This window comes from Rattus rattus, chromosome 4 (genome assembly GCF_011064425.1).
Source record: "Rattus rattus isolate New Zealand chromosome 4, Rrattus_CSIRO_v1, whole genome shotgun sequence".
In the NCBI taxonomy this organism is placed as follows: domain Eukaryota; kingdom Metazoa; phylum Chordata; class Mammalia; order Rodentia; family Muridae; genus Rattus; species Rattus rattus.
The window spans coordinates 119,628,272-119,648,666 of NC_046157.1; the positions used below are offsets into that span (position 1 = coordinate 119,628,272).

General features: G+C 44.8%; 1 protein-coding gene across 1 annotated transcript in view; it reads right to left on the reverse strand.

Annotated features, from left to right (window-relative positions):
• Positions 1-14,959, reverse strand: part of Serpinb7 (serpin family B member 7) — a 35,353-nt gene extending 20,394 nt beyond the window's left edge. The window contains exons 1-3 of the mRNA XM_032899729.1: positions 14,853-14,959; positions 14,360-14,561; positions 12,838-12,994 (exon numbers count right to left, since the gene is read on the reverse strand). Coding sequence (XP_032755620.1) covers positions 12,838-12,994; positions 14,360-14,561; positions 14,853-14,959 — 466 coding nt within the window. The remainder of the gene's footprint in view (positions 1-12,837; positions 12,995-14,359; positions 14,562-14,852) is intronic.
• Positions 14,960-20,395: the final 5,436 nt, after the last annotated feature.

Genomic DNA, 20,395 nt, shown 5'->3' on the forward strand with positions numbered 1-20,395 from the left:
TAAGCCATTGGTGTTTTTGTTCAGGAGAATTTTCTCCAAGTGCCATGTGTTGATTCTTCCCCTTTCTTCTCCACTAGTTTGAGTGTACCTGGTTTGATGTGGAGGTCCTTGATCCACTTGGACTTAAGCTTTGTACAGGGTGATAAGCATGGATTGATCTGCATCCTTCTACATGTTGACCTCCAGTTGAACCAGCACCATTTGCTCTGACTGACACTCTTCAACTGCTTTCCTTTTCCCAATCAGGTCTTCTTTGCATTCCTTTATGCTTTTTTCTTTTCCTTTCTGTTTTCTCTTTTATTATTTTATTTTTCTTTGTGTGTGTTTCTTGTGTCCTTACAGGAACTACAATGCTTAAAGATGCATGGGATTTAGATTGTTTTTCAAGCTTATTAAATTTTATGTATGTGTATCTCTTGATATTCTTATAACCGATTCTCACTTAACTAAATCACCATATTCTATAAATATATTCTGAATATTTGTCTTATGGTCACACTTTTTTGCCAAATCAGATCCAGACTGAAGACTACTTCCACAGTGAATGCATATAGTGACACGATACTCTAGAGATATGGGATACAGAGGTGATCAGGACTCAGATGTAGCTTCCAGAAGCATTGAAACCAGCAGAAATGGCCCAGGATTTGTTCATATCATTCAACAATAAATCATAATTATCCAAAGAGAGTCACCGTGTTTGGACCAGGTTGTGAGACATTTCTTAGCTACTTCTATATTTCTTTTGGAGGAGCACTATTTAGATATATATCCCATTTTTTCTTTCTTAATTAGATTTTTTAATTTACATTTCATATGTTACTCCCTTTCCGGGTTTCCCGTCCATAAGCCCCTTAACCACTCTACCTCCCTGGGCACCCCCTTCCTGCCTACCTGCCCTGATATTCCCCTACACTGGGGGTCCAGCCTTGGCAGGACTAAGGTCTTCCCCTCCCATTGGTGCTCAACAAGGCCATCCTGTGCTACATATGCAACTGGAGCCATGGATCTGTCCACATGTACTCTTTGGATAGTGGTTTAGTCCCTGGGAGCTCTAGTTGGTTGGTATTATTGTTCTTGTGGGGTGGCAAGCCCCTTCAGCTCCTTCAACTCTTTCTCTAACTCATCCAGCAGGGACCCTGTTCTCAGTTCAAAGGTTTGCTGCTAGCATGTGCCTCTGTATTTGTCGTGCTCTGGCAGAGCCACTCAGGAGACATCTATATCAGGCTCCTGTCAGCATGCACTTCTTGGCTTCATCAATATGTCTAGTTATTGGTGGGTATATACATATGGGCTGGATACCCAGATGGGACAGGCTCTACATGGCCATTTTTTCAGTCTCTGTACCAAACTATGTCTCCATATCTCCTCCAATGAATATTTTTGTTCCCCCTTTTAAGAAGGACTGGAGCATCTGCAAGTTGGTCGTCCTTCTTCTTGAGCTTCATGAGGTCTGTGGATTGTATATTGGATAATTTGAGCTTTTGAACTAATAAGCACTTATCACTGAGTGCATACCATGTGTGTTTTTCTGTGATTGGTTACATCACTCAGGATGATATTTTCTAGTTCTATCCATTTGCCTATGAATTTCATGAAGTCATAGTTTTTGATACCTGAGTAGTACTCCATTGTGTAGATGGACCACACTTTCTGTATCCATTCCTCTGTTGAAGGGTATCTGGGTTCTTTCTAGCTTCTGGCTATTATAAATAAGGCTGTTATGAACATAGTGGAGCATGTGTCTTTGCTGTATGTTGGAGCATCTTTTGGGTATATGCCCAGGAGTGGTGTAGCTGGGTCCTTAGGTAGTACTATATCCAATTTTCTAAGGAACCTCCAGACTGATTTCCAGAATGATTGTACCAGTTTGCAATACCACCAGCAATGGAAGAATGTTCCTCTTTCTCCACTTCTCGCCAGCATCTGTTGTCACCTGAGTATTTTATCTTAGCCATTCTGACTGATGGGAAGTAGAATCTAGGGCTTTATTGATTTGCATTTCCCTTATGATTAAAGATGTTGACCATTTCTTTAGGTTTTTCTCAGCCATTCAATATTTCTCTGCTGAGAATTCTTTGTTTAGGTCTGTATCCCATTTTTATAGGATTATTTGGTTCTCTGGAGTCTAACATCTTGAGTTCTTTGTATATTTTGGATATTAGCCCTCTATGAGATGTACGGTTGGTAAAGATCTTTTCCCAATCTGTTGGTTGCCATTTTGTCCTAACCACAGTGTCCTTTGCCTTACATAAGCTTTTCAGTTTTATGAGGTCCCATTTTTAGATTCTTGATCTCAGAGCATAAGCCACTGATGTTTTGTTCAGGAAATTTTCTCCAGTGCTCCTGTGTTCGAGGCTCTTTTCCATTTTTTCTTCTTTTAGTTTGAGTATATCTGGGTTTTATGTGAATGTCCTTGATACACTTGGACTTAATATCTGTACAGGGATATAAGAATGGGTTAATTTGCATTCTTCTACATGCTGACCTCCAGTGGACCCAGCACCATTTATTGAAACTGCTATCTTTTTTCCACTGGATGTTTTTAGCATCACTGTCAACGATCAAGTGACATAGGTGTGTGGGTTCATTTTTGGGTCTTCAATTCTATTCCATTGATCTACCTGCCTCTGTCTGTACCATTACATACAGTTTTTTACCACTATTGCTCTGTAATACAGATTGAAGTCAGGGTTGATGATTCCCCCAGAAGTTCTTTTATTGTTGAGGATTGTTTTCGCTATCTGTTTTTGTTTGTTTGTTTTACAAAAAGAATTTGCAAATTGCTCTTTCTAACTCTATGAAGAATTGAGTTGGAATTTTGATGGGGATTCCATTGAATCTGTAGATTATTGCTTTGGGAAAAATGGCAATTTTTACTATATTAATCCTGCTAATCCATGAGCATGGGAGAACTTTTCATCTTCTGAGATCTTCAATTTCTTTCTTCAGAGATTTGAAGTTCTTGTTATTTGTGACTATTACGAAAGGTGTCATTTCCATAATTTCCTTCTCACCCTGCTTATCCTTTGAGTAGAGGAAGGCAAATGATTTAAGTTAATTTTATACCCATTCACTTTGCTGGAGTTGTTTATAAAACTGAAATATACTATAATATCGTCTGCAAATAGTGAATTTTTTACTTCTTTTTTTCCAATTTGTAACCCTTTGACCTCCATTTGTTGTCTGATTGCTCTGGCTAGGACTTCAAGTACTATATTGAATAAGTACGAAGGGAGTGATCAGCCTTGTTTAGTCCCTGATTTTAATGGGACTGCTTCAAGTTTTTCTCCATTTAGTTTGATATTAGCTACTGGTTTGCTGTATATTGCTTTTACTATGTTTTGGTATAGGCCTTGAATTCGTGATCTTTCCAAGACTTAGGGATGCTGAATGTTGTTAAATGCCTTTTCAGCATCTAATGAGATAATCATGTGTTTTTTTTTTATTTGAGTTTGTTTACATAGTTGATTACATTGATGGATTTTCATATATTGAACCATCCTTGCATCCCTGGGATGAAGGCTACTTGATCATGTTGGATAATCGTTTTGATGTGTTCTTGGATTCACTGTCATGCTTCTTGGCTGCTGGCCCTGCACTCCCACGGAACTTGTCTCCTGCCTGTAACATCTGCCTCAGGTGGGGGATAGTTTGGCTTTTCATTGTAATTTGAACTGTATTGAATTATATCATTCTGGATATTCGTTGCTATTGAGTCTTTGCTGCTGATTTGGCTACTTACAGAGTTGAGTCCTATCCTCTCCTAACACTGTTTTGTGTTTTGTGAAAGAGGCTGCCACAGTGTTTCCTACAGGACTGCCTTTGGGGCTTTTGTAGTTAGTGTGATATAGCCCTTGATTGGTAGAATGTTTCCTTCAAGAAACATGGATAAATGATTTAAGCGGCAGCTACAGGGCCCTGCTACTTGTATCAGGTCCTCTCCACTGTGGTTAAGGCTAGACGTGGGTGGGTGTAGAGGTGACAAATCCTGTTATTCTTCAGATCTCTCCTGTGTGGCGGACTACTGTTGGGATTGTATTTTGAATAAGCAGTGTTCGCTTAGTGAGCATTTATTGAAACTACCTGTGTGCCAGGGCTGTGAGAGCCAGACAGAGACCTACCCTCAGGGAGTGTGCAAACTAGCCTAGAGATTTTTTTAGTCCACACTCATTTCTTACCCTTAATCACCATCTCCATATTTTTGTGAGAGGTGACACCACAGAAAGTCCCCCCCCATCCCACCCCCTCAGCACCAACAGAAATGAAGTTCGAGTATTTTGGAGGTTAAATCTTTCCCAAGTTCCTTGGAGAGGGGGGCTAGAATGGTCACCTGAGCGGAGTTGTCCCTGGTGTAGTTGTGGATGTTGGTGGCTGGCCCAGCACCCTCATTCACTCATGTAGCTATTTCAAGGACGCAGATGAAAGTCAGTCCTTTCATTTGCACACAGTAGACTCTTGTTTTGGGTTTAGCTAACCCTGTTCTTTTAGTAAACTCTGCTTGTCTGTTGCTTATTTACTTTTTTAAAAAAAATCAGTAAAGCTACCTATTGCAGATTTTAGCTAAAAATTGCACTTAGGTAGCACTCAGATAATTTATTTCCTGTTTTTGTTGATAATGGTATAAATACATTAGCTCACGTTCTATTTTGTTTTTAATGTATGGTTTTTGAGACAGGGTCTCTCTATGTAGCCCTGGCTGACCTGGAACTCGATATGCAGACTAGGCTGGCCTGGAACTCAAAGAGATCCACCTGCCTTTGCTTCTTGAGTGCTGTAATTAAAGGCATGGGCCACCACAGGCAGCTCATGCCCTTACCTTTTAATTTAGAGAAGGTTTATTCTGTCAGGTTTGTGTTTCGTGTGGGGCAATGGATGTTGCAGATCAGCTCTGTCCAGCTATGGCAAGGACTTGTTTTGTTTTCTCTGAGGGCTGATTTGGAAAGCACTTCCTTTGGAACTTGAAACTGTTTCTTACTCTAGTGTACGTGTTTCTTTTTGCATCAGGGTCCTGAATTTTTGTATTTCAGACTGCCAACTTCTCAATCCAGTGCCCAGATCACAAAGGTGGCCTGTGAGGTGATAGAAAACTTTTCCGGCGGTGGACAGATGTCAGCCTTTATTTTTAAGTTCTGTTTAGCACAGGAAACAAACCAGCATCGCCTTTCAACGTGAATAGGGTCTTGGTTATTCAGGTTGAAGCAGCCTTCATCTCCTTTGGCTTCAGATGACATGGGTTATTGTAAAAGGGTTTTAGTGAAACACTAGAATTAATTAATGATAGATTGTAGTTAAGGCTTCATGCTTCTGTTGAAGTTAATTTGAGAGTAAACCAAGTTTAATTTCGAGATAGGAGGCTCGTGATGGATTAAAGGAAGAACAATGTTGGATTTCTGGTTTGGGGCCTTGAGAAAGAGAGACTTTGTATTAAGTCCTTGTTCAGTTCCATGGAAAGTTACAAGTTTGCTTGTACAGTCTATCTCTTTATGTATTTAAGCACTCACTGTGTTCTGTTGGATTTCAGTAATGTAAAAACCTCACTCTGCTTTATTAAGCTGAGCTGTAATTTCTCCTCCCTTCTTTCTTTTTTTTTTTTTTTTTTTTTTTTTTCCGGAGCTGGGGACCGTGCCCAGGGCCTTTGGCTTTCCTAGAAAGCAGCAGCTCTACCACTGAGCTAAATCCCCAATCCCCCTTCCTTTCTTTTAATGTGAAAAGTTAGTGTTAAACTCAGGACCTAGAGCCCAGGGCCTTGAGCCTAGTGGGAAAAGGCTCTCTCACTGAGCAGTATTCTCGGGTCCTTTATTTTCTTGAGTATTGTGATTCACCAGCTTTATTAAAGTACAGCTTATTACTGTTCAAACGCCACCGTGGTATTTTACGTGTATGTGTGTATTTTATACTTTACATGACCATGCCCCTCACCCTCTAGTGATCTCCTTATATAGCACGAGCTAGCTATGAATATGCTATGTAGCCCATGCTTCATCCTAGCTAACCCCGTGGGCTTGAATTACAGGTGTGTACCACCATACCCATCTGTGCATTTTAAAATACTCTCACATGACCGGGACATACCCAGCACCACTTTTCCTCACTTCCTTCGTTGTCTGGCATCGGGATAGGGCCCTAGTCATATTTAACAATCAGTGTTGATACACGATGTTAACAAAAGCCTGTGCTATGTTTGGATTTATATAATTAGTTCCTAGCATCTGTTTCTCTATCCCAGGACCCCACATTGCTTTTAATTCTGTCTTCTTAGTTTCAAGGGTCTGGCATGGCCTCCAAGGCTTGGTTCTGGTGGCTCTCGGCACTTCGAGCAGGTTTTGAGGGTTGTTTAAGTTTCCTCATGATAAGATTGGGTTTCGAGCAGAGAGGTGAAAGCTCCATTCTCTTCATGTCACCGGTGCCACCCTGTTCCATTTTTGTTGCTGTGCTAAAATTGGGGGTGGGGTGGGTGGAGGGGAATGTATTTTAGGTCACAGTTCTAAGTCATAATTTTTTCATTTTGGGAGAGCCAAGGCAGGAACTTGAAGCAGCAAGTCACATCCACAAGAGAGCAGAGAATGGGTTCATGAGCGCTTCCTGCGCGTTGATTTTTCACTGCAGTTCAGGGCCCAGTCATGAAATGGTGCAGCACTCGTCCAGGGTGGGAGTCGCAAGCCAAGTAAGGGAAATCTACCACAGATTTGTTTATAGACCAAACTGTCTAGGCAACCCCTCACTGAGCCTCTCTACCCAAGTGGTTTTGTGTCAAAGTCGACAGATACATACTGCTGGCATGGTTTGCAACTGTATGTTAGCCTCTGCCCCCTGGTTGAGGTGCAGTTTTCTCTAATGTTGATTTTTCTCCTTCTTTCCATCTCTGGTCTTTGGGACAAGTCAGCTCTTCTACCTGGAGTGGTTGTTCCTCCAGCAGCTGCTCAGAACTAACTCTTCATGGGAGATGATGATGCAGGAGTACAATTTCAGGGGCCATAGAAGACACGGCAACATGGCTCCTTGGCACCGTGGTGGAGGAGGCGATAGGGTGGTTCTTTAGCATATTTCTAGAATGTGGTTTCCGGACATGGAGAAAAATAAATTCTCAGGGCCTGCTTTGGACCTGATGACTCATTCTTCTGCGATAGATTGGTCTGAAATCTGTTGAGACTCGATGTTCCCCAGGTGATTCTGATCTGAATGGGAAGTTGAGGGCCTCAGCTGTTGATTAGCATCTGAGCCCTTCTCATAACTCCGCTCGTGTGCAGGCCGCGTGCTGCTCTATGTTCCGAGCCCTGACGCTCCGTGCAGGAACTTTCACTCCCACAGCGCGTGCTGCCCAGTCTTATGTCTGTTTGGCCCAGAAACTGGAGGTTTCTGAAAGGAGGGAATGTCAGCTGACACAAAGCTTTCATAAGATCCAGCTACAAGGCGTTTTATTAATTAGCGACTGACGGGGAGGGCCGAGCCTACTGTGGGTGATGCTATCCCTGGGCGGGTTGTCCTGTGTTCTGTAACAACCCAGGATGAGCAAGCCAACAAGCAGCACCCCTCCATGGCCTTTGCACAAGTCCCTGCTTCCAGGTTCCTGTTTGAGTTCTTGCCCTGACTTCCTTCAGCGATGAACAGTGATGCAGAAGTCTGAGCAGAATAAACCCCTTCCTCTCGGCTGGCTCTTCAGTCATGGTGCTTCCTTGCAGCAATAGAAACCCTGAGTAAGTGCCTGCCCCGCCTTCCAGTTTCTACCACCTTGGTCCGGCTCCCTTTATATGAGCCCGTGTTCCTTCTTTCTGGGTAGCTTCACTTCTCAGTTTGATGGTTTCAGGTTTGCAGTAGAGGAAGAAATGAACAACAGTTCTGATTCATACTGTGGAAAGGTCTGGACCAAGGAAGGGAGACTTAGCTAAGTCTGTCAGAAAGTTTTGTTTCAAGAGAGGTAGGGAACCTAGACCCCGTGTAGACAATGTTCAAGTAAGTCAACCCCCTAACAGGTCTAAGTTTGCAAGCTTATCCAGTGGCTGTGCTTGAGATAGCTTTATGGCTCTCAGGCATATCCCCTGGTTGAAGTAGGCTGACAGTGACCAAAAATGGCTCTGTAGCCTTGGGGTCTAGGGTCCTTGTTTTAGGTGTTGTTGTGAAGGTTCTGGGTAGGAATAGGGTGGGCACAGTGGTCCAAATCCGTTGTGGACTCCAGGTGCCTCCAGATATAGAGCTGGCTGACTACACCATGTGCTAATCTTCCCTGAGCCTGCTCTGCCTCCTTCCCTGTCCAGCTTGCTAGGCCAGCGTGGTCTCCTGCCCCAGTGCTGTGAGAGGCTTTAAGTGTGCTTCGGGCTGTAATAGGCTCACAAGGTGGCTTAGGAAAACATCTCGGAGACAGTCTTTTTCTCTATTGGCTTTCTGATATGAAGTTCTAGAGCAGCCTTTGTTGTTGTTGTTGTTGTTGTTGAGTGTCTATAAGGTCATAGTTAGGACCTGTTAAGTTCTGTTTCCCATTACTCCCCAGTAGCGGTAGGATTTGGGTTCAAGGTCAGGAAACAACTTAGCCTTCTGCATCTCTAAATTGACATAGGTCACAGAGGCTCATTGCATCCATTTATGTGACTGTAACTCATGACACTGTATTTGTGTATTAAAATGACTAAATATAAATTCAATGTTTTGAACTTGCTGTCCTTTCAGTTTGTGCTGCTGTTGTAGTTGGTGTTCATTTTGATCCACAGATTTCACACACACGAGAGACAGAGACAGAGACAGAGACACAGAGAGACAGACTTTGTTTTAAATAGGATCTCACTCATTTACTAGCACAGGATTCAAACTCCTGGTTTCAAGTGATCTTCCCAAGTACTAAATTACAGGTATGTGCCACTGTGCCTAGCCACATTTCTGGTGTTATTTATTTAGTTTTTATTTTATACATTTATTATTTGAAACAAGGTCTTTCTGGGTAGCCCGGGCCTAGAAAGGCTTGAACTCACAGAAATCTGCCTGCTTCTGCCTCCAAAGTGCTGGGATTAAAACCATGGGCTATCATACCTAGTTCTGCCTGGTGTTCTTCTTAAAGAACGGTCAGTGCTAGTTAGAGATTGCAGATAAGAATTTCAGTGGCTTCGTGTGGATATCACTTGACTCCATGACATTTATGGGGTCAGGGAAACTTTAGGGTTGTCTTGTGGAACTGACCGCCTTGGGACTTTCCTGTCACAAGGCTGATAAAAGCATCAGATGCCTGTGAGAGTGGGACTGAGCCAGGGGTTTCTGCTGTATCTCCTTCTTCAATGAGGGGGCCTGTGCTGAGGGTGTAGGCTCCAGGATGTACTGGGCAAGTGCCAGACTGCAAGCTTGACCTATACTTAGGAATGGGAATCTCCTCCACTCTTCCTTCCCTCCCTGATCGCCACAGCAGTTCAGAAACTCTCTTCTCTGCAAAGGGACTTGTCCCTGCTCCAGCCCTGAGTTTGAGATCTAAAGGTTTGCTAAACCAGATAATAATAGGAGTTGGAGCTGATGTTGCATGGAGTTCAGAATGGCTTCTTGGAGAAGCCTTCGCCTATCCACCCGCCTCTGCTGATAACTTCACAGGAGTTCGTGGACTTGTGATGAAAAACAACAAAAACAGAGCCAGGCATTTTTATCTTGACCACCTTTTAGTTAAAACCATTTAAAACCCATAAGACTCTTGAGAAAGGCTCCAGGCCTCAGTATTGTACCCCTAGAGAAAGAACACATGACATAGAAGGATGGCCCTGGCTGGGACAGACATGATCCTGCCTTCTGATGATGTCCTTGCCGCTGGCCAGAGGCAGCCTACCTAGGCCTTGCAGGAAAGTAACTCAATTTTGTTACCTAACAGAACTCTTTCTAGCCTTGCGATGTGTTATCTACCTTCGGGTAGATAACATAAAATGTCTTCTCCAAGGGAAAACAAATCTAAAAATTAAAAGCCCCCATTATTATTTTTATAAATGGAGAGTTAATTATTTAATTCCACAGTAGGAAGATATATACTGTTTCTTGGCTAAAAACAGTAATGCGAGTTTGTTTTTAAGTGGTTATTTTATTATGTTCTGGCAGTTGGGTTGGGGCTTATAGACTTGCGATGATGTCTACGAACAGAAAAATGTTGGTATCTTTAAAAGACCTAATACATTAAGGCTTTTTGACTCTTCAGTGTTCTGTGGCAAAGCAACCCTTGGAGCTTTTGACCTGTGTTTGAAGAAAAACGCTGTGAAAGCTCGGTGATAAGAATTGGCACACACATTGCTTGCACTGGGCTTCCGTGGGTGCAGCACTGTAAATACCAGGGGTGAGAAACTCCCTTTCGTGATGCCTCAAAGGTACATTCTGCTACAGCACCACTCAAAGCACCACTGCTACAGCAGGAGGAGCTGATATTTATTGAGTACTTACCAGGGCTGAGCATTTCATACGTGCTGTCTGATTTGATTCTCCCTACAACCCTACAAGACTGCCCTTATCCTTGTTTAACAGACGTAACAGGCGAAGTGGCTGGTTTGAAGAAGCTGAGCATTTTCTCCAAGCGCTAGTCTTGGCAGCTTTACTCTGGAGCATTTTCCTGTGGGTGTGTCATGCTCACACGCCCCTGCCGTGATGCTTGGCTTGGCATTGGCCTCAGTCACGATTCCTAGGTGTGCTGCATGCACCTTCTCCAGACTCATGGATGGCGTGTGGTAGACATCCTTATTTAACCGCGCAGTTTGCATGGACGTGCCCTCCTATCTGTGGCTGTGAGTTCCGTGTGTTTACCCCTGGCTACCTTCCCATGGCTGCTTCTTCAGGGTTCAAGCACAAAGCACAGTGAAGCTGCCTCAGAATCTGATAGCCAGGCCTGTCTGTCTGGGAAAGAAACCAGCTCCGGTTGTCTAAAGAGAAGTCGGCAGCTTTGCCAGGCAAAAAGGTCTGTAGGTGCACACAGAGCTCCAAATACTTTATTGAGACCCAGATTCATCCCTTTTCTTTCCTTCCTTTCCTGCTCACTTATTTATATATTTGTTTATGAGGAACCCAGGTGTGCTAAGCCAGAGCTCTACTACCCAACCACATCCCCAACCCAAGACCTTGATTTCTGGGACATGGTTTTCTGGCACTTTTTATTTATTTGCTTTCTGTGGTATGGGTTTCCTTGAATAGTAAGGGAGACACACAGACTTGATTCTTTACTGAGTTCATTTCTTTACTGTTCTAAGTTTTTAAACGCATGTGTTGCCAGAACAGACTCCTTAAGACCGTTGTGAAGAAGAATGCCCATCTTGTAACTTACAGTTCTCAGCCTCGTGTGTAGCTTTTGTATTTGCGACCGCTGTGTACAGCTGTATCATCTTCTCAACACTCACATCTCTCCACCTCTCCAATCTCTGTAGTATTTGTTCCTGTTACAGCAAGAGAAGGGCCTATACCTGTGCGAGCTGTCTATGGAGTTGGACGTTTAAGCTTTCACGCCAGTAGACCCGATGTCCCCATATATTTCTCTGCAGCAGAATCCCTTTCTTGGCATACATTTTAAGAGGAGATTGCAGACTTTCGTGGTATGGCTGTCTTATGGCTCATGATTCATTTTTGCTGCGATGTGCCTTAAGAGTCATTCCAGTTTTCAGTAACCTAGATTTAAGTATTACCCAGGCTATGCTGCCTTGGAAGTCAGAGTGTAAACGGCCCCTCCAGAACAGCATTGGAGTTCATCTCTCCTAGAGAATGCTCTTGTCTCAGAATGATAAATAACAACATAGGCAGCTGCGATGCGTCCACTCTGTGACTCTGTGTTTTCAGAATTGTTTTCCTTTAAGCAGTCGTACTCGGACTGACCGACTTAGCCTTTCCCCTTGTTGGTCCTCACGGCAGCCCTGCGTCGTGTTTACAGTGGAGCACGTCGTCCATTCTTTGAAGGGACTTCCTGACAACAGATGAAACATTCTTAGCCTTGGTATGCCCTTTCCTTTTAAGGGTGACTGTCACTCTCCACAGGGTAGGTCATTCATTGAAGCCATATTTGGGGCACAGAGTTAATGGTAGAGTTGGATTATTGTGCTTTTAGTCACAGTGGCCAGATGAAAGAGAGGCCTGGGTGTTCCTTTGTTTAGTAACCCATTTTATACACAAACATCACCTAATGGTGGGGCATTTGAGAAACCTGTCACGTGATTCATGTCACAAACCTAAATGTTACGGGAATACCAGACAACCATGTTACACACCTGGAAGGGGTGTGTGTGTGTGTGTATACATACATATATATGTATATATGCTATGAGCAGTCATTTATTTATCATCAAGTGTAATGTCCTGCATACAGTTGCACATGCACTTAAATGTGACTGGTAGCCCATTAGGTGTGTTCCATCAGCATCAATGCCAGGGTGGCTGTGGTATTACCAGCCTGTAGGAAGTTTTCAGTTCCATTGTCCCCAAGAACCACCATAACTTGTGTGATTTGACAGTGACTGGAATTTCATTTTGTGGCGCATGATTGTATTTTCCATTGGTTTGTCATGCCTGAAACAGGCAGATAACCTAGCAGAGGTACTATCTAGAGTGTAAGTTTTAGAAGAAGGCATGTTTTGACCAGGTGTTTTTGTAGGCATGTGTATTGTATGTGGCATGCCCAGACTCTGGACTCAAAGGGATAAGTAATCGGTTGTGTATTTTCAGCTGTTTACTATGCAGTGTCAGGTGACTAATACAGTACACCGCCAGAGTAGCCTATTTTTATTACTTCTTGGTCAGCGTTTGCTACCAAGCATGACTCCTCAGAATTACTATTCTAATTCTTCGTGAGGTTTTTATGGTGTTTCCCCTAACTTTTCAAGAGTACAGAAAATTACTTTACGGGGGTACCTTTTAGAAATGGGAGGGGGAAGAGGAGATGATGGAAGTGAGGCTGAGGAGAAACAGTGGGTGTGAGACGCTGCAGCAGTAGCCGCTGAGGAGCACAGAAGGTGCGCAGGCCTTCCAGCTGGGAACCGTGAATGCTGAGGGCGTGGTCCTGGAGGCACTGGAAGGTGTAGGAGAACTTGGTACACTCTGTTTTAACCTGCCTTGGGCTGCTTTTGCTTCCCAAAGTCCATCTACAGTGTGGTCTGGACTAGGAACCCAGGGATGCAGACCAATGTGGTTCCATCCACACACATCCTGCCTCTGGTCCCACCTAGGTTTCGTTCCCTCCATTTTGTTTCCTTCTGTGGTGAGATCTGTTAGATTTATTAAGTTTTAATGCCTTTGTTTTTGTTTTCAGGTCCGTCCGTTTTCTTTTCTTTTCCTCCCCTCCTCCCTCCTCCCCCTCCTCCCTCCCCCTCCCTCCCTCTCTCTCTCTCTTTCTTTCTTTCTTTCTTTCGATGTGTAATGTTGGGAGTAGAGGGAAGTGTTGGTCTCAGAGAGAACCTTGATGTCCTTGAGTGTAACTCCTTCCATCTGGGTTGCACATAAGTGCACATAAATCCCTTTGTGGAGACCGATGCTGCACAGTGGCAAATGGAACCAGGGTCTACTTCTCCCAGTGCCGAGCATAGTTCCACCCACAGACCTCCTTTCTGTTTTGGAGGGCCTGCCGGGGTTTCATTCCCTCCAAGTGCCTTGCCAATGCCGGGGTTCTGTGTAGATGTAGTCCACACTCAGAATGCTGAACAGTGCTTACCTTTCTCTCTCTAGAAAGAGGAAGCCCCGAGTGTTTGGTTGTGGTGTCCTGTCCCTTCCTTTTACTCCACCCCCTTTGCTTTAGTGATGTTATACTGACGTTGAGCCACTATAGGCAATAGAGTACAAGCTACTCAGGTAAATTAGAGCTCTGACGTTACTAGTAACCCCGTTCAAAAAGTCAAAAGGAATGCATGAATGTGATTCGTCATCCAGTTGTCACCTGTAGTGTAGATGCCAGCACCGTCTGCTCGTGACGGACAACCAGAGCTTAGAGGTTGACAGTGAGTTAACACGGCAGAATTTTATTCTTTTCATTTAGCCTTGTTTCCACAATAGCTTAACTGCTGTTTTGCGGAAGGTTATTTTTGTAGATGTTCTAGCTTGGGGTGCTGATAAGAGGCATTTGGGAATGTCTCTTTCTGAATGTGCAGCACAGTGCTTGGCAAACAGCCCGTGCACCGAATCTGTCTCGAGACCTTTTGTGTGATCAGCCTTGTTAGGTACACCCTGGCCGGGCTTGGTGGTACATAATCCTAACACTGGGAAGACGGAGGCAGGAGGACCAGGAATTCAAGGTCAGTCCCTCTCTCAAAGAAAGAAATAGACAAAAGCAAAGAAGAGAAGAAAGAGGACAGCCAGGGGTGTTCAGTGGCGAGCTCTTTGTGGCAGCCTCTGTGCAGTCGTAGCATAAGTCGAATTGAGTAATTGTGAGCCTGTGACCCACAGAGGCCAAAACACTGTGTTTATCGGGCTCCTTCTGGAAGAAGCCTGTTGACCCTGTGCGCAGGAAGTACAGGGCTGAAGTGGGATGCTGCCGCATTGGAGCCTTGCCCGTCCCTTTCTTGGCACCATAGCTCTGTACTCTTTTCTGGGGCAGGAGGAGGAGGCAGCCTTCAGCAGAGGGTTTCTGAAACACTGCGTGGTTCCTGGCAGATAACAAGTACTTCCTAGCTAAATGTTAGCGACACCCCCCTCTTATATCCCATGTTTTGATATGTAGACTCGCTTGTTTCTTCATGGAAAATTGGAGGTAAATTTCAGAGCGTTACCCAGTAGAAGTAGAGCGCACGCTGTGTGCGAGCGCTGTAGGTGCAGCTCCAGTGACCCCTGTAACCGCATGAAAAAAGTACAGGGGGGGCAGACAGATTTTAGCGGTGTGTGGATTAGCCCACGTCATGCGGACATATAGTCAGTGTGACAAATCGCTACATTCTAACCTGTCGCGGAAGACTGCAGTGTTCCTCTTGTTATGCCTCTTACTCTGTAGCACGTCACAGCTGGAATAGCCACATCCTGAGGAAGCCACCGTAATAGGCAGCCCCATCGTCTGATACCAACTGGCTGTCCTCTTATAATCACCCTGATGCAGACTGGTACATTCCTCCTAAGTTCTGAGCACTAAGCTCAACAAGATGCCCTGCCCCCCGACCCCAGTTCAGATGCCAGCTGTGGAAGAACCTCCTGTATTTCTGACTGATCAGTTATAAGTTCCCATGGCTTCCCCTTCCTGTTCATGAATGCCAGGTGACAATTGCCAGAACTCAGGAATGGCCCTGGGTCCACCTGCAGGGCCGCATTTTGCAGAAGTCAGTTACTGCTAGTTTATTAGGAAACAGACAATTCGGGAATGGGAGGGGGCAAGGATGGACAGGGTGTGGCTGGGGGCATCGAGGGGTAGCAGAGTTTTCACAACCTTTCCCGTTTCCTTCAGAAAATCATCTCAGGGGGCTCATTAACCAGGAAGTCCTCGATCCAGGACTTAAGAGTTAAGTTACTGTCCACCTTCCCTTCTAGCAAGCCGTGGAGGCAAGGCCGAAAGTCCCTTCTCTTTTTAGAGACCCCGTATTACGTCCCTTCATAGGCTCAGGCTCAGTTGTGGCCGATTTTGGTTCAGGATCAACTATCACTCTGGAAATTCTGAGGTTTTCTGGGAGCTGTATCAGAAGCCAGAACACTGCCCAGAGATACTTTTTTGTATTATTTCCGTGACAGGGCAGCACTAACTCAAGGCCCACCCATCCCCACCCCTTCCCCAGCTGGCAAGACCTATTTAAAACACTTTTCTGTGAGCCGACGAGGCTTTCTTATTTTCCATTCTCCCTTGCCCTTGACTGAGTAATTGTGAATCTCACTGCACTGGTTAACTCCCCCACATCTTGGTTCTCAGGAAGCCAAGGCAGGAAAATATAGTAACATTACTAGGGATCTTTAAATGTAGCATTGTGACTGTGCTCACAATAACTTGCTGAAGAATAACTGAGCTGTGGAAGATAAGTTTCCCTGTGGGTTTTCCGAGAATTAGGTTGTGTAGCTAAACACGCCGTCCTGCCCCCTGTCCTTGTGAACACTGGGCCGATCAGACTGACATGGGAGCTTGTCTCGTAACCTTGGCTCCCTGGATCTGCGAGACTGCTTGGCCCCATCAGCCAGGTTTGGTGGGTAGGACGTGTGCTGCTCGTAAAGTTAACGTAGCAGAGGGTTTTAAGTCCTCAGGGTTGTGTTTAGCCTCTCTTTGCCTTGAGTGATGCGTCTGCATGTGGTCCCTACCCACTCCACCCCCTATGCTGGGAATAGAAGCTGGGGCCTTGGGTACCCCGGATGAGAAAGTTCGGTCACCGAGCTACACGCACTTGGCGTTTTAATGTTTATTTCTGAGGTTTTTATCTGAAGTTCCATTCAGGACTCTGGAGCCTGAGCTCTGGCCCAGATCTTGCCTTCTTTAGTCCGCCTGTATCGTGTAGATTGTTTCTCAGTGTCTCGGTTACTTTCTCTAGGAGAGGATTTCTGTAGATGGAGAGTTGGAATACGGACACGGCTGGGTAGAACATTTGTTTAACTTACTTGAGGCCCCGGGGTCCAGCTGCAGTGCCACAGAACAAACCCAGAACGAGACAAGCAGAGCAGCGCCTTGTGCAGAGCCTTGTTGAAGCATTTTCACAGGAATTGCGTCAGAATAGAAGAGACTGGCGAGAACCTCTGTGGAATTAAGTGGACCACGGCTGAAAAAGGGATGTCTGAGAGGTTTAAGCGTTTCATATTCTGAACATGGCTTTGTACAGACCCTTTAAAGCTGAAGAGGATGGCTGAAATGGCCCCTGAGTATCTTACAGCTTTCTGGAGACGCACACTTGGGACCTCCTTTTAATGCGGAGATCCTCATGAGGGATGGTATTTGCACCTGGCTTCTGCTTTGCTAGTAGGTAATATACGCAGCATGGCTGCTTTTCTTTAAGAAAGAGGCATGAAACTTGCAGTGGATGTGACTGTGTTTGTGTAAATGATGGTATTTAAAATAGTGTCCGCGGAAGCAAGAGACTGCAGAATTTTTTTTAGAAAGGTCAAGAATCTGACATGACACAGAATTAGACTGCTTGTGATATCACAGCAGGCAATAGTGCCTGGGATGTGGACAGCAAAAGTAAATTGAGTCGTTACTAGTATGTGTCTGTGTCCATGTCCGTGTCCGTGTGTGTGTATGTGTGCACCTGTGTGCTTGTGCACGCACACCCCAGTATGTATGCCCAGTGGAGGCCAAATTCGATGTCAGATGTCTTCCCATTTTGCTCTCCACAGGGTCTCACTGATTGGCTAGACCAGCTGACCATCAAGCCCCCAGAATCCTCCCACTCATGCCGTGCTTTCTCCTACCCTGGGATTTCAGGCATGCTCCATCTTGCCTGGCCGTCTTACCTGGGTGCTAGGGTCTAAGTCAGCACCTTCCTTTTGCTCAGCAAGTGTTTTTACCCACCGAGTCATTTCCCTGGCTCCTGAATTAGTTTCCATTATTTTAAGTATGGAGATATTTAAGCAGGTTGAGAAAAAATATGTTTGGGGACGATGTCTGTCCTTTTAGAGTAGTTCAGCTATTGGAGGAAGTCATTCTAAGTGGCAGCCTGGGCTTCATGCACTAGCCTGGTATCTGACTTGCTTCTTGACCCTTCGTTGTCAGGTTTGTTGTTAACACTGTGGTGACTCTGTCCTTTTACAACTATGATTCTTATATTTTTAGTTGTGAGCCTAGCCATCTCTCCAGCCCAACTGTGATTCTTTTTAGTGAGAAACATGGGGCCTGGTTTGGACAGGTTCTTCAAGAGTACTTTCACTCTTATTTTGCCCCTCAAGTAGAAACCAGTAATCTTTTATGACTAAAATAAAGTTGTTTTTTTTTTTTTTTTTAAAGCTAATAATTCTCCAAAGGAGGCAGTTGAGGCTTTTTTAGAGTCTATAAACCTTTCTAGAAAAAAAGCATGATATGTAGCCATTTTGTTCTGCCCAAAGTCAAAGTCTTGGTCTCAAGGCTGTCTTTCGTCTTTCAGACCCACCTGTCATTCAAATCTATATTTTCCCTACAGCTGTTCCCAGAAGCCCTTGGGGCTTTGACTTCCCCTGTCCATGGGCACTCTCAGGGCTACCTATCAGTTCCTCTTCCCTCAGTTCGGCTCGTGAGATGTCCGGGAACTCCCTCACCTCTTAGTTTTGGGGAACTTTGGCTTATAAAATCCCCCCTTTCCTTCACTCTACTGGAGGCAGAGGAGAGGCATGCAGACAGACACTGTTTAAGGATGGCAGTGTGGTAGCTTGGGGAGGCTGAGTGATGCATTCTGGTATCTTCCCAGTAGCCTCTCAGAACCTCTTGGGAATGCTTGCTCTCTTTAACCCCTAGTTTGGAAATCAAAGCCTTACTTGGACTGTTGACTTTGACCTCCCCAAGACTCAGCTCCAAAGTGAGTTTGCATACTTGGCCCCAGAGGAGAACACAACAACCTCTTGCATGCATAACACAGGACCCATGTTTAACAAGTAGAAAGCTGAGATAAGGAAAACGATTGTTGTGTTTCTCCCTAGGACACAGCAGTGCTCTGTATTTCACTGTAACTTCTCTTTAGCTAGGGACCATGTCTCATACCAACTTCTCCAAGAGTGGCCTCATATCTCCTGTCTCCCGTTTGCATTCCCTGTCACCCAGCACTGGGCCTGGCCTGTACGCTGGGCAGTACTGAATCAGGGCTTGCATGACACTGTGGACCTAAGATTCAGTCATCAGTACAGAAGAAAGGCAAAGGACAGCGACAGAAATGTTGCCTCAGAGCCTGAGTCTTCCTTGCCCTCTCCTGCATTCCAGACTCCTAACACTCGCCTTCTAGCGTTTTCCTGGCTTCCTCTGCTGCTGTCTCCAGGTCCCATGTGTGGGACTTTCCCTTCCTTTCTTCTTAACAAGCTTTCATCCCATCTCATTTCTTCACCAAGGAATTGTTCCCTTGCTCTAAGCAGATCTGCCTTCTCACCTCCTAAGGGAGGAGTTTCCGGTTTCTTCAGGCCATTGCTTCACCCGGGAGTGTTTACTCTGCCTCACCTCTGTGTTACCCTGCACTGTACCTGGAGCGGCTGGGGCAGGTAACCAGTTTGAATAGAACTGCGACAGTGGTTTGGCTGCTGACACAGTCTGAGTCACCTGAGGAGTCTCAATGAGGAAATGTCTAGATTAGTGTGACGCTCGTGGGCCTCTTAATTGAGTTAATTGAGGTAGGAAGAAGACCCACCCTGAATGTGGGTGGTACCATCTCATGGGCTGGGCTTTGGACTAAAATAAAAGGCAAACAAAACCGCACTGGCGTGCACACGTTGCCTCACTGCTTTCTGCTCTGGACTGTGGATATAGTATGACCGGCTGCTTCGGGTTCTTGCCTCCTTGACTTCCCTCACTGATGAATGGTAATGAGGAATTCTAAGCCAAATAAAACCTTTCTCCCATAAAAAGCTTTTGTCAGGGTATTTTCTTATAGCAACAGGAAATTAAGCTAATCACATAATACCTGCCATATATGGTTCTTCAAACAAGAAGTCATTCCTTCTGCTCCGGAAAGTAGCTTATGGTATGGGCCATGTCTCTGGAATCCAAATTCAGGCAGCTTCAGATGGAAAATATTATGACCTGGACAGTGTAGTCAGATCTAACGTGATTGCTTCCATGCGTACTTGAGACCCTTTTCTTGTTATAATTCCTTAAAGAATATATTCTCATATGCTATCTACATCGCATTAATTACACCGCGTTAGGGACTATATGGAATATGGGAGAGCATGTAAGTTCTTTACAAACACTGTACTTTTACTATAAGGGACTTTGGCGTTCTGGTCTTGTGTTCCGGTGGGAGACTGTATCCTGAATCTACAGACTCCATGAAGACACTAAAGGACGTCTTGTGCGCTCATCTGCCAAGTCACCCTTCTTGATTTTACATGTGTGACGGAAGAAGTTTGGCCCAAGAAGTTTCACGTGGAGTGCTGTTGAAAGCAAAACGCTTTGCAAAACCATTATCACGCAGGCTCGGTTAGCAATGAGTGCCCTGTCATCTGGTACTACTTGGTTTTCTAAAAGATGGCGGTGACGGATTCTGAGGGTGGGTTTACGTGTTCATCTACCGTTTATTCATATGGGTGCGGCTATTTCATATGACCGCTTCCTCCTCGGGCATTTGACTGTCTTTGTATGCGTTTTTTCCTTTTTATTTTTTTCATGATTTTCAGAATGTTAAATTGATCCGTGACTTGAATTCGGCAGAAGAAGTGTGGAGTTGTGGCCGCCTTTATCCCTTATCTCTGCCCCTTGTCCTGTTTCTCCTCATTCTGTGTTATCTAAGCACAGTCTAGACCCGTATGCAAGATGATTTCTCTCAAACCATCTGCAGCCAGCTGCCACTTTTAAGACTTAATGGCGAATTAGTTTTGTTCGAATATAGTTATTTCCCCCTATGATTTT